Genomic DNA, 14,903 nt, shown 5'->3' on the forward strand with positions numbered 1-14,903 from the left:
TTGTTCACATTGAATAAAATTCTGAAATCAAACAGTTTTTCGTGAAGTTTACAAGCAGTTTTCGAACAGTTTTTTTGAGCATTTTTCAAGCAGTTTTTCAAGTAGTTTACGAGTAGTTTTTGGAGCAGTGTTCGAGTAGAAATTTTAGCAATTTTAACCCGATTGTTCCGAAATTCATAATGTGGCCTCAGTTTTCAGGCAATTTTTGCGATCAGATATTCATGCAATTTTCAAGCAGTTTTTGGAACAGTTTTTTGAGTAGTTTTTCGTGCAGTTTTCTGAAACACTTTTTGAGCAGCTTTAAGAACAGTTTTTAAAAAAGCCTCCCAGCAGCTTCCAATCAATCAGTTTTTCGAGCAGCTTTCCGAGCAATTTATCGTGCAGGTTTTGAGCAGTTTTCAAAAATTTTCAAAATAGTTTTTCAAGCATTTTTTTCGTGCAATTTTCGAACCGTTGTTTAGCAGTTTCTCATGTAGTTTTCGAGAAGTTTTTTGAACAGTTTTTATAGCAGCCTTCAAGCTTCCTTTTTTTCAAGTAGTTTCCGAGCAGTTTTTGGAGTAATTTTCGTGCAATTTCTTAACCAGTTTCAGAACAGTTTTTAGGCATTGTGTGTGGACCAGTTTCGAGCAATTGTCAAGTAGTTGTTCGTGCATTTTTCTGGAGCAGTTGTTGGGCCCTTTTGGGGTAGTTTTTGAAGCAGTCTTTGAGCAGTTTTCCGATCAGTTTCTCGTACTGTTTTCGAGCCGTTTCTAAGCTGTTTTAGGACAGTTTTCATAGTATCCTTTCAACATTTTTTAGAGTAATTTTCAATCAATTTTTGAACAGCTTATTTAGCTGTTTTCAAGCTGTTTTCGAGTAGCTTTCTAGCTACTAGACCTTCAGAGCAGTTTTTGAGCCGTTTTTTCGCTGTTTTTAGAACAGTTTTTGAACAATTTCTAAACAGTTTTTCGTGCAATTTTCGAACATTATTTAAGCAGTGCTCAGACCAGTTTTCTGGAAGAGTTTTCGAATAGTTCTCGGGTATTTTTGTGCAGTCTTTTTAAGCAGTTTTTATAACAGTTTTTGGAATAATTTTCAAGCAATTTTCAAGCAGCTTCATTAAGTTTAGGGTAGATTTTTGTTCTGCTTTCGATCAGTTTTTAGGCAGTGTTTGGACCAGTTTCGAGCAATTTTCAAGCAGTTTTCGTACAGTTTTCGTGCAGTTTTCTGGGACAGTTCTTGAGCACTTCTCGATTGATTTTTTAAGCAGTCTTCGAGCAGATTCCTGTACAGTTTTCGAGCAGTTTTAGAGTAGTTTTAGAACAGTTCTTTTAGCAGCCTTTAAACCGATTTTTAAACAGTTTTAAATCAGTTTTCGAGTAGTTTTCCGAGCAACTCCAGCAATTTGTTTTCGAGCAGTTTACAAACAGTTTTTAGAGCAGCTTTTAAGTCGTTTTTTAGTCGTGGTTTAAAACAAAAAATTCCAAGCAGTACCAAAAAATCGATTTGTAAAAAAAAAATTTTCGAGATGATACTAAATCTCGACGTTTTATGCAATTCTAGGCCTTTTGGCATCAGAAAATTTTTTTCGATTTCGAAAATCTCGTGATGGTGATTTTTCAAGATCTATGAAAATTCCACTAAGTGGACTAAGAAGGGGTTTTTTTAGATTAGCATAACTGTTCTCATACAAATAGGCAACGCAAATGTCAAGCACTAGTTTGGATAAATGATGCTGACTGTGTGACATAAACACTTAAGCATGCTTTTGTGAACTACTCGAATCAATCTGAATCAATTGGTGTCAAAATTAGTATCCGAAATTATTTAATAAAAGTATGAAACATATTTTCATGAGACTATTATGAAAGAAGAGAAAGGCATTATCACACCTCTAGGTGGATTAAAAAGGGTTTTTTAATTGTTTATGACATTTATAAGAACTCTCATTCTGAGTTGCTTACCAAAAATTTATGAACGTATGCTCTTGGAGTATCTTCAGCAGTAAAGCACATTATCAACACTGATCAGCATGGCTTTGTCAAAAAAAATCAATAACGACAAATATGATGAGCTACGTTTTTACACTGATTGACAAACTCGAACAACGACAACAAGCTGATGCGTTCCCTATCAGCTCACAATAGAAAATTTGAAGTGTATTGGTTTCCCTGATTAGATTATTGGATTTTTCCGTATCTCACTAATGACATGGCCTCCGTTCGTGTAGGATCTATTCTTACTGATTCTTTCAATATTGTATCAGGTGTGCCCCAAGGAAGCCACCTTAGACCACTACTTTTTGTACTGTTCGTGAATGACCTATGTAGATCGTCGCCTAGAGTAATGTATGCAGACGATCTTAAAGTGTTTTGCATCATTACTAGCATTGTGGATTGCTATGCCTTCTAAATGGAGCTATTGACTGGTGTGACAGAAACGATATGAGTATACACACTTAAAACAGATTCTGGAGCATGGCAACACGACATTTCACTGATTGTTCAGTAATCCATATACTCTTTTCCGAAATTCGTTAATGTAATATTCTGATATCTCGGTGAAGCGCGTTCTTTTGCCGAAGTTTGGAAAAATATTGAACTGAGCTTGCCAGTAAACAACAAATATACCGAAATCAGTAAATCCGTTTGCCGGGATTTCGAACAGTGTGTTTTCTTTTACTGAAACTCAGTGAAACACTTGTCATTTAATGTCTCTTGTCGAATGTGCAAAAAAATCACGTAGCCATTGCTACGTGGAGCGGGAAAATACTATATATTGGATAAAGGTAAGAGATTCTTATATTTCTTGAAAAGATAAGTGAAACAAAGAACTCTGCTGTGCTGATATTTCTTTAATACAATAATAAAGAGAAATCCTTTCTATGTTCTATCACTGATGACTCGGCAATTCATTATTCGATAAAAATCGTTTTTGCCGAGCTAACAGCAAAATTGTTGCTGACAAGTTCGGCAATAATTGACAGTTAACAAATTCGATATTGCCGAGATTTTCAGTAACTATTATTTTGCCGAGATGATTACCGATCTCTCGGCTGTGCAAATCTCGGCATTTTTTTTGCCGAGATTCAGCAATAAAATTTAAGTGTGTACACATTAAAAAATGCAGTGCAATTACTTTCTTATGATCGCAATCCCCGATCGTATTTAAATACTCTTTAGTGGCTGTTCCAATTCAATGCGTTTCTACTGGCGTTTCTAGGATTGGGCATCGTGATTGAGTCCTTGGGCATCGTAAGCTTCGTTTCACCGAACAATTTTCTTCAGTTGCGGCAGAGGCTTACACAGTTTTGGGCCCAGGAACTTTGATGATGTGTATTGCCTAAAGACAGTTTATGTCGCTTCAGTACGCAGTATTTTGGAATGTGGAATAATAATCTGATCACCATACCGACGCAAACGAGTGCAAAAATATTTCATTCGGTTTGCACTACGACGACTTCCATGGCAAAATCGTCTTCAATTATCTAGTTACGAAAATCGCTGCGCTCCGATTAATCTATCTAGACTACAAAACAGTCGAATTTTTCTTCAGCAACTGTTTGTTTTCGACTTGCTTTCGAATAACATCGATTGCCCAACGCTTTTGGAGGGGCTGAATTTCAATATTCCTGGCAGATCATTGCGAAGCACAGACTTTCTTCAACGATCAGTTTATCGCACACAGTACAATGGACAAAGACGCATTTAAAATAAGAATATTTATGTTAGGTTCATGAGTGTAGTTATATAGTAATAGTCTGTGCAATAATTTTACTTTAATCGAAGACAAATTTCAAAAAAATAAAAATGTTTATAGAAACTATTTTTGAACATATCGGAACTTCGTCCAATTGAGAAATATTGGGACATGATAATAACAAGATTTCGCGAAACGCTTGTAATTTTAAGGAAAGAGTTAACATCAGAGATACCAGATCAGCAGATTTCGTACATAATACTGCAGACAAATTGTTGTTGGTGTGTAAACTTTTGCAGACTTGAAAATCGAGTTTTTCGCGCAGACTTTCGTCAAAATATAATATTATCCTCACAAGATCAATCCGAAAGCTGCAAACTATAGGAGGAATTTCAAGTGACGATCGCATCAATGATATATTTTGGTTTCTTTGTGTGACAAGCTATACGCTTTTTTGTCGTGTATTCTACGTATAAAACCCCGTCATTTTTCTGTCACAAAAACCGAATAAATGAATCCAAACCGTTTGTATTTTTAAACTAAAATCGATTGAATCTCGCAATGATTTTTAATGAATTCGTTCAAAATCGTTATTTCAGAGTTTTCTACAAATCCACGTAAATTCCGATTAGGTATAAGTTATACCGAGAGCTTAAAATTGTCACGCATTCTCAATGAAAGAATTCAATCCAACAGCCTCAATTTCAATATTTTACTGTCTCATTCGTAAATGACCGACACCAGAACAAACGAAGAGAAACGAAGCATCGAAAGAATGAGAGAGTATAATTGCCAACGTCACTCTTTCCTCTATGACAAGACGAAACCAAACTAACATCTTCAGCGGGAGCATCAGCACAATTTCAATTCTCATTATTTCATCGATGTGTTGAAAATCTGTGACGCTTGGCTATAAAAAGTGACTAAAATATGGTAAATCGAAGTAATTACATCCCAGAACATCTTTGGAAACCAAAACTACTACAAATTCGAGCACCAACAGGTAAAAGTTATTGTGAAACCTTTTTCTGTCATTTTCAATTCTCACAGCTTCGGTTGAATATCGACACTGCATACTAAAGGATTTTCACTGAAAATCGCAAATGACTGAACGGGCAAATGAAAGAAAGAACACAATTTTGAAACTATGGTTTCGCTTATGTCATTGACTGGACATCGATTTCGTTCTCATAGTTTGCAAGTGAAGCTGAGAGTATTTTTTGTTATTTTCGTCTATTTTTTAGTCAATGAAAATGACTTTTATTTGCTCTGGTTATACCTAACGCTCGTTTGTTTCGTTTGTAGAGGCTTTAACCTTAAGAGCATTCACATCTTCGGGCCGGAAAAACTGTGTGCGGAGTTAGGAATCGAACCCAGGCGGACTGCGTGAAAGACATCGACTTACCCATCACGCTAAACCCGTACCCTCGTATACGTAGGGGTAGATGTTCGATTGCCGGCAGTGTTCGGTTGCTGACACCCCACCGTAACTTTTGATAGAAAGCAGATAGCGCTTGTACTTTTTGCTGTGCTCAAAACAATTGCGTGAAAATCAACTCAAAAGTGTTTCCTGACTTTTTTTATAGTATCTTAAATTGAAGTGGATCAATAGAAAAGGTGAGTGGATTAAATGTTTATGAGGTGAAATCGATGTATTTCGTGATTTAATACCGGATGCTATCAAAATTTCGGAAAAAAAGTTTTTTTTCGTCATTTTAAAAATGTCTACCGATTTCGATTACTGGCACCCCATTTTTTCGACAAATCGTGAAAAATTGTCAAATCAACACCAAAGGCGCCACCATCCAAATCATCGGCCAAGAGAGCCAAGGCGAAATCGCCATCAGACAATGAAGACTTTTGTCCGAAACGTCTCCGAAAACAATAAATTTAGTTTTTCTTTACTTATATTTTTCCGAAATTTCTTCGGGTGCCGGTAATCGAACACCTTTTTTGAAATGGTCAAAATTTATCACTTTACTACATTGTTAATAAAGTTTTTTCAATCAAATGAATCAACTTGGTTTCTCGATCAGCTGTTAGCTAGGGACTTTAGCTTTCTATTGATGCATATATGTCCGCAAAATGTGCACTTAGTCAGAAATTATAAGCGTAAAATGAAAGGATGCCGGTAATCGAACACTCTCCCCTACTGCATTTTACAGATTTTGTACTGTATTTTCGACCGAAATACTGCGTACTGTTTTTTATCCTAACACAAGTGTACCGTATTTTTCTATTGAAATGTACTGAATTCTTCACATTAAGAACTACATACAGAAATTTAAATCCTTAACGCATCAAATTTCAATTTACCGCAATAGAAAACGTCAGAAAGAACAGTGACTACAGGTATCGAATATAAATACATGCAAACAACAAATAGATTTGTCTCATCATGTTTTTTTCATTATTTATTCTTTTTGAGAGCGCTTCAAATGTACTGTTTTTCGTAAAAAAATGCGAGCGTTGGTTATACCGTATGTATTCTACGTATACAACGGGTAGAAAACTTCTCCAAGGTTCTCTACGTGCTATCGTTTATCATTTATAATTTTACAATATTCCCATTCCAAACTCCGTCACTTTCAAAACCAAAGTTGAATGTTTAACGATGCGAATCGAAGGTTAATGCATAAATACGTTTCACTCGTTACAGTGTCGTCAGCAGAGCAAACTGCGAGGCATAGTTTCTAATCATCGACATATGCAAAACAGATTTGTTAAGAAACAGCAAGAATAGCAGTGGTTGCGTAGCACTGCCTTGAGGCTATCAACAGAATTCATGAACGAATATAAAAAAGAGAAACGTAGCTGTATTTTGTTGAACTCTTCCAAAGAATCCTGTTTTAATCCACCTAGAGGTGTGAATACGCCTTTTGCGTGTTGCTCATAATTTCATAAACATTATTAAAGGCTGAGGCCAGTGTGTTTTAGGGCGTTGTAGAGGGCTATTTTCACACTTCAAATCTGATTTTCTCAGAAACGGCGACGAATATCAAAAAACCCAACTGACAGTTTCATAGAAAATTAGTTTATATTATTCCGTGAAAATTTCAGAATGATTCATTGACTTTAGCGGTCGGGAAAGTCTTTTTTTTTCTGTAGGAAGAATTGCATAGCTAAAAACGGCAACTTTCAACTTGTTCGTTGAATATTTCGCCTTCAAAAGCATCGATCAAAAATCTATCCTGACAATGTCTAGATAATTTAATTTAGATGCGATTAATGCATAAAAACATATGTTATATGTTGTCGCGATAAAAGAATGCTATTTTTGTGAGGGTAAGTCGATTTCTATGCACGCGCCTTTTTTTCTGCCATAGTTCCCTGTTAACGTAACGAATCATGAGAGAGAAATAAAATCGGCTCAAAAAGGCTGCCAAACAAGCGGTAGTTTTATTGGATTTTATGTGACACATCGACAGTCATTTTGCACATTTGCGAGAGAGCGTGGAGAATAATGTAACACGCACAGCGAGCCACGTGGTTTTACGCGACCTACTGGCCTCAGCCCTTAAGGGAATCTTCCAACAAATTCTTGAATAAAACACAACTAAGTTTATTTGGTCATAAACTGGCACAAATTAAAAATAGTTTCAAGCAAAATTTGGATGAAATTTTTCGTTTTCTGAATCGTCGCTTTGAATAACGGTTAAAAATTTTACAACAAGATTACGGGTTTGACCAAATTTCAATAGCAGCCTCTGGGACAATAAGACCTTTTATTTAAATCTAAGTTTCATATAAATCAGTTCACCTATTTCCGAGCAAAATGAGAGCATAATTTTTTTACACAAATATATTTCTGCTATGGACAAACTGAGTTGAATGGTATATTATATGGTATGTTATTCGCCGGGCCTCGGTGCAAAAGTTGGCTTCCACATTGATGCATAAGCTCTCTTTAAGGAAAAAGCAGAAATGAGTTTTGCTATGCGTCCAGCAAGTATTTGGGATTAGAGACTTGGGACTTGAGACTTGAGACTTGGGACTTGGGACTTGGGACTTGGGACTTGGGACTTGGGATTTGGGATTTGGGATTTGGGACTTGGGACTTGGGACTTGGGACTTGGGACTTGGGACTTGGGACTTGGGACTTGGGACTTGGGACTTGGGACTTGGGACTTGGGACTTGGGACTTGGGACTTGGGACTTGGGACTTGGGACTTGGGACTTGGGACTTGGGACTTGGGACTTGGGACTTGGGACTTGGGACTTGGGACTTGGGACTTGGGACTTGGGACTTGGGACTTGGGACTTGGGACTTGGGACTTGGGACTTGGGACTTGGGACTTGGGACTTGGGACTTGGGACTTGGGACTTGGGACTTGGGACTTGGGACTTGGGACTTGGGACTTGGGACTTGGGACTTGGGACTTGGGACTTGGGACTTGGGACTTGGGACTTGGGACTTGGGACTTGGGACTTGGGACTTGGGACTTGGGACTTGGGACTTGGGACTTGGGACTTGGGACTTGGGACTTGGGACTTGGGACTTGGGACTTGGGACTTGGGACTTGGGACTTGGGACTTGGGACTTGGGACTTGGGACTTGGGACTTGGGACTTGGGACTTGGGACTTGGGACTTGGGACTTGGGACTTGGGATTTGGGACTTGAAATTTTCGATTTAGGACAAGGAATTTATATCTTGAGATGTGGGATTTGCTATTGAGAATGAAAAAGTACCACAGACCTCATCAAAATTTTTACCTAGTGACTTAAAATTTCAGATTGGAAATTGAGTATTGGAGATTTGATAATGTACACTAAAGATTATATTTTGACTTCTGCATTCCTATTTTTCAACTCTAAATTCCGAATTTCGGAATTCGATCCGATTATCCGTTATCTTACAAAACAACCCTAATCAAGAGCAGAGTGAAACACATTATTCTCTATCGATTGCGGAACCGGGCTTGCGGCATATAACTCGTTAGAGCTTTTCGAAAGAAATTTACGTAGTTGTATTCTAATAATAGGGGAAGGGAGGGTAAAGCTGATTTCACTATTTAAATGAGATATCGATTTCTTCGCGTTCTAGGCGGAGATGGCAGTTCAATTTGAACTGCTTTAAGCACTGAAAAGCCGAAGAACGATGTACGAGGTCTGTTCAAAAAGTACCCGGAATTCTCATTTTTCTAAAACAATATTTATTTATTCGTCTACATCTATATGGTCCCCTTCAAAGTAATCCCCCCTAGATATAATACACTTATGCCAGCGCTTTTTCCAGTCTTCGAAACACCCCTGATAGTCACTTTTTGTAATGCTCTCTCAGCGATTCTGCCTTTATCTCTTCAATCGATGAAAAACGCTGTCCTTTCATGGGTCTCTTCAACTTTGTTAACAGGAAAAAATCACACGGAGCGATATCTGGTGAATATGGCATGATTAAAGTCTTGTTTTTAGCCAAAAAATCAGCAGTTTTGGAACGAATTTTGCTGCCACTCGTTTCATGCCCAAAACATTTGAAAAAATATGATGGCATGAGCCAACTGATATGCCAACTTCATCAGCAACTTCTCTAATAGTGATTCGGCGATCACCCATAATCATTTTTTCCACTTTTCTCACATTTTCATCGATTATTGACGTGCTGGGTCGACCGGAGCGTTCGTCGTCTTCAACGTCTTCGCGGCCATCTTGGAAACGCTTATACTACTCGTAAACACTTGTTTTTTTTAATAGCAGACTCACCGTAGGTTCTCTGTAACATTTCGCACACTTGGTTACACTTTATTTCATTTTTCACGCAAAACTTAATACAAATTCCATTGTTTAAACTAACAAAAATCGCCGAGCTCAAAAAAACACGTCTACACCAGCCGCTACAAGACAGAATGTAAACAATTAATACAGTTGAAAATTTCACCATACATTAGGGACATATGTACCAACACAATAAAAAAAAAATTTTGACCACCGGACTCTCCAGACGCGCGCAATTTAAAAATTCCGGGAACTTTTTGAACAGACCTCGTACTTATTGTACAAACAAAAACACCAATAAATGTTTGAATGAGATAGTTTTTTCGTATACAAATTTTCACTGTCTTTAGTGACTAATAACCCGACTAAAAACAATTTTTAATTAAATTTGCAATTATTCAGAACGATTGAAAAACAATTTTTCTGTCCCGCATTACCCCATGTAGAGGGCAAAGCGAGGTACTGTATGAAAAAATTTCAAGATATTTCCGTTAACATCAACAAATATTTATGGAGTCAATATTCCGTTAGCTATATATTTATTTTATTCTTAAAAAAACACTTCAAAAATTATATTGTGTAAAATATTAAGTTTTATGTACCAGTAAAAAAAACAAGACTACTGGCATCGAATACAATTAAAATAAAATTCTTTTTGTGCATCGAAATTGTATCCGTAAGATGTACCAAAGTTGAACTCACTCGCGCCAAGTAAGGTCATACGTTGTTGAGCGCTGTGCAATATCCCGCTTTTGGACTCCCTCTTTCCCCTATATATTTATACTTGATATTTTGAGGATCCAGTTTACAAAAAAAGGAATTGATCCTAAACAACAACGAAACCCACGATTTATGACTTATTTCAATAAGAATAATTTGATAAAAAGTTTCGCTTACTAATCAATTCAAATAGGAAAAAAATGCGGGTGAGTAATGTCAGAGACATAACTGGATGACGTGAATACGAAGTCAGTTTCTTTGATTTTTTTTAACTGGAATTCAGGAACCGAATTTTTGATTCGAATTCTATAATTGATATTTGAAACTTAATTTCGACGCTAGATTCGGGTATTGAATTCTGAACCTCAACTCGGTAACTGAGTTCTGAATAGCTAAACTCATCATTCGAGACCAGGATTCTTTTTCGGGTTTTGAATTCTGAACCAAGCACTGAACTCTGGACCTGGATTCTGAATTTTAGTTACATAATTTCGGTCCAGGATTTCGTTTTCAAATTAGGATCGACAATTCAGCTCAGAAGATCCAGAATGTAGTTCAAAGATCTTCCGAATCTAGTTCCTAAACTCAGTTACACTTCTCGAATTGTACAACTGAAGTTTGGAACCAAAGTCGAGTCGAATAATATTTTGCCACCGTGCAATTTCACTATATATAGTAGAATTGAATGGTGTTAAAATTCGTTATTCCATTGAAATTATTCTACTAAACGCTCAAGTGACAAATTAGTGGGCAAACTCTAGACTTGCATTCTGATTTAGAGCTACGAACCTGGACTCTGGAATGCAGTTTAGAACTCAATTAATGAAACTCAATTAATGAAATACAATTTAACTCAGTTTCAAAATGCACATCCAAGGGTCAGGTCTCGAATCAATCCTGATCTCAGATCCAGATCTCGATTCCAAAATCACGAGTTAGAATCAAGTTCTGAAATTCGGTTTCAGTTCCAGAATTTTGGTACTTGATTCTGGCCTCGGATTCTGGGCGAGGAACCGCATTTTAAACCTGGCTTCTGGGAATTGAAAAAAATATCAGCTATTGGATTCTGAAACTGAATTTCAGAACTGAACCCTAGAATTGGATTTTAACCTTTACTGAACCAGTCAACTATGTTGGCAGGAATAAATGAAGCATCAATTAGAAGAGCTGATTTTGTACAATGTTCCCCATCGCTTTTCAATTTTCGTTGTATTTTGCCACAATGCAAACGACCAGCACCAGGATGACGCAATCGCTCTTGTTTGAAGCGAAGCTGGCTCGCCAAACGTCCCACAATCGATTCAATATTGAACCGAATTCTTGATAGTTATAGAACTGGAACTGAGCTCTGGACCCAACCCAACCGGAAAGATGCACTTGCTTTACTTCCTGCTCAGTCAACTGCTCAACAACAGAATGAACGGAATATATCAAGTGTTATCCTTTTATGCATACTGAGGTACGAGAAAAATGTTATAATAAAAATTATGTTGATATGTTAGATACAACAAAAGATATTCACGATCAAAAACTTATCACTCTCCCAGAGGGTAAATTCTGAAAAGGCGCCCCATAGTAAAGTAAGTCGTATTCACGACAAAATAAATGATTTGGCGGAAAATTTGAAATAACGGGAAACAGTTGTGATTTATATTACAGATGAAAAGAAGAAAGCAGAACTTTCGAAGGAGTATCTTCTTGAACTTACTCGAGCAAAGGATTGTCTCTAATCTAGAAACGTCCTTGCAAAAGGAACCTAGTAAATCGATTGATTTTCCAATTGTGCTTTTAATGACAAAATGACAAAACTATCGTGGTTTTGTTACTCTAATTTGACTGATGATGTTTTTACTTCAATACCGAATCCGATTATGCATTTACCCGATCAGATGCACATAAGTAAATCATAACACAAGTATATCAACAGTTGATATGTATAACAATTTGTGTTATTTTGAGATATTTAACAAATGAAAACAGCTGAAAGTTTAAATTTATGATAACAATATAATAACAATATCAGTTATGATGTTTTCAATTTTCATTTGCAAGACTCATGATAAGGTTCATTAATTGAAAAAATGAGTTCTTCCGTTGCTTTATATCGAACTATAATGAACAGAATTTCAAAAAACTAAAAGAAGAAACCAGATCATTAAATAAATTATTCATTTAATAAAAAAATGTTCAACAATTTTGGATTGGAACGATGCTAAAAGTTGGCTGTGATATAGTTTTTCTGTGTTAAATTTGCTATCTAATTTATTACAATCATTGTTATAAATTTCTGCTTTCGGACTTCTGTAGTTATATCAAACTCAATAATAATTGTGATACGAACGTTTCAGAATAGGTTACGATTTTGTTCCCGCTAGAGTCTTTTTTCTTAGGATTTTTGTTATTTTAACAGCTTACCAGCCAAAAATATTTCAAAATTTGTCACAAAATATTTCTGAAATAAATTACTCCAGTTGTTATAATTCTGTTATTACCATCTGATCGGGTAGGGATTGATAATAATTGATTTTAGAACAGCATTAAATTCTTGAACAGATATTTTCTTATTCCACTAAATAGAAGTACTCCAACCCCCACTCCGAATCGTTCTTTAGAAATTAAACCAAGCCTAAATAAATCTTACCCTTTTCGTAACTGGTTTGCCGTTCCTGCTGCCGGGCATTGTCGGCGGCCACCTTCAACAGGCCCTGGATGTTCCGTAGCAGTGTTTCCGTCGACGAGTGCGTTGGATCCTGGGCCGTCGGAACATTGCCGACGGCCACCGCGGCTGCCGTGGCCGCCAGACTGGAATAGTTGAGTGCCTGCTGGCGGCTTTCCATTTCCTGCGAAACCGGAACCGTGGCCGGCAACGGTGATGAAATGTCCCGCTCGCAATCGCTGATGTCTGCGGAGCAGAAACGAGAAAGTAACGAACACGATAATGGCACACATTCACATGTTTTCACTGTTTAATTCGAGAGGGATATTGGGTTGGGTTCGGTCAGGATCAGACGCCGAAGACGCGAAAGATGATCATTGACCTTTGGTGTTGCTTGCTTACCTTCTTCCTTCTCGTTGGGTTCCTCGGTGTCCGATATGTTGGCTTCGCTGATATTTTCGTCCTCTTCGTGCACCGATGGTTCGGGTGAATTTTGATTACTTCGCTCACTGGGGGCGCCACCACTGGTCTGGTCACCACCGGACTTGGACAGGTTCAGCACCGGACTGGCCCCATTCGGCGATTCGGGAAGCGGAGCTGTGACGGGTGAAAAAGGTGCTTTAAAAACGGTTTTCGCCTAAAGATCTTACGAACATACCGCTTTGGGAGCTCAGGTCACGTGGCTTCTGTTCAAGACTGACAGTCCGATCATCACCTCGCTCCTCTCGTAGTCGTTCCAAATGTTTAACAATGTCCTCATAAGCAGCTCTGTTTTGTTTTGGAGGGTTTTTTTGAAATGAAACAGAAATTACCACAACACAGGGAAAAAAAAACATGGTAATTTACCTAGCGATGGCTTCCATGCCGGGAATATTCTGTCCCTTGATAATAGACCCATCTGGTCGCGGGATTCCATGCGGGTTCACACCGGGACTCATCAGAGGGTGACCACCAACGGGATGCGGGTTCATCTGCATGAACGGAATGTGGTTGAGGTGCGTCGGGGGTGCGTTGTAGCCATTGGCCAGCAGAGGCGACTTGTCCAACCGCGGTAGATCTGTAATGGCAGTGAGCCATGAGGCTGCAAACCGTTGGTAACGAATGAAATGCTTACTTGAGAAAAGTCACAAGTGTTTGCTGTTATTGATTCTATTCTGTTTACTTGTGGTGTTTCTCAAATAAATTACTCCGGTGAGATTGGCTATTGCAATATACGTACAGAATCGGTGGGAACCGTTTTGGGTAGATAATTCGTTAAGCCCCAATCAACTGACTAACTAACGTCGATAAATGGCAGCAAATCATTAAACAAAATTTGATCCGTACTTTATAGTAGGCCAGTTTTTTGTCTCTCTTTATAAACATGGCAACCGTGGCAACGTTCGAAAACAAAAAGCATGCCGAGACTGTAAAATTACACCTCTTTCAAAGCCCCGAAAAATTTACCAGAAAATCGAACATCGTCGCCTACTATGTGCAGTCACCATGCAGGCAATCGACTCGATAAGGCACATCGGACCTCTCCGCTCACCAGTCAACCGGATTATTTATGTATCGCGTGAAATTCAAATCGATTTTGGCGCCGCCTCCTACACATCCATCAACATTTTCTCCTCTGAGCCCGCCGTCGTGCGGCAGTTTCAGTAACTACTGGTGCTCAGACCGACTGGCTGACAGGCCGGAGTGAGAGAAAGAGCTCTTCATATAGAGCTGTCAGTTCCGACTTCGTAGTACGCAAACTATTCTCTACAATATTTATGCGTGCCATACTTATAATTTACATAATCACGAACGCGGTCGGATTTCGAGCCCGGATCGTAGATCGACTGGACAAGGAACGCACGGGTTGTTATCAAAAAAAAAACAACGTTCAACGGCGCTGCTCATCCCGATTCCCGAAGAAGGTATTTATGCTAATCGCGTCAAATAAATGGCAGGTCTGGTACGAATCCCGTCCTCGCGTTGCATCTGCCATCCGAAGTCTCGGTCCGATCCAGACCGCCATACGCCAGACCAGACGGCCCAGACCAGAGCCCATCGCATTCCAGAGAAAATTCATATTGATCAGGAGTGCATCGCTGCGCTCTGAAGATTGCGTGAGTGTGTGTGTGTGTGAGTGCATCTTTTTTTTTCCT

At 38.2% G+C, this 14,903-nt stretch overlaps 1 protein-coding gene across 10 annotated transcripts in view; it reads right to left on the bottom strand.

Moving 5' to 3' along the window:
• The window catches only part of LOC131432119 (dachshund homolog 2), a 130,954-nt gene that overhangs the window by 15,717 nt on the left and 100,334 nt on the right, over positions 1–14,903 (bottom strand). For 5 of the 10 annotated variants that reach the window (XM_058598219.1, XM_058598216.1, XM_058598214.1 and 2 more), the window contains 4 exons: positions 13,615–13,849; positions 13,427–13,536; positions 13,171–13,365; positions 12,754–13,014 (listed from right to left, as the gene is read on the bottom strand). In XM_058598219.1, coding sequence (XP_058454202.1) covers positions 12,754–13,014; positions 13,171–13,365; positions 13,427–13,536; positions 13,615–13,849 — 801 coding nt within the window. The remainder of the gene's footprint in view (positions 1–12,753; positions 13,015–13,170; positions 13,366–13,426; positions 13,537–13,614; positions 13,850–14,903) is intronic. The other 5 variants (XM_058598221.1, XM_058598220.1, XM_058598218.1 and 2 more) reach the window with 1 other exon arrangement.

The sequence above is a fragment of the Malaya genurostris genome, chromosome 2, assembly GCF_030247185.1.
Source record: "Malaya genurostris strain Urasoe2022 chromosome 2, Malgen_1.1, whole genome shotgun sequence".
NCBI classification, from domain to species: Eukaryota; Metazoa; Arthropoda; class Insecta; order Diptera; family Culicidae; genus Malaya; species Malaya genurostris.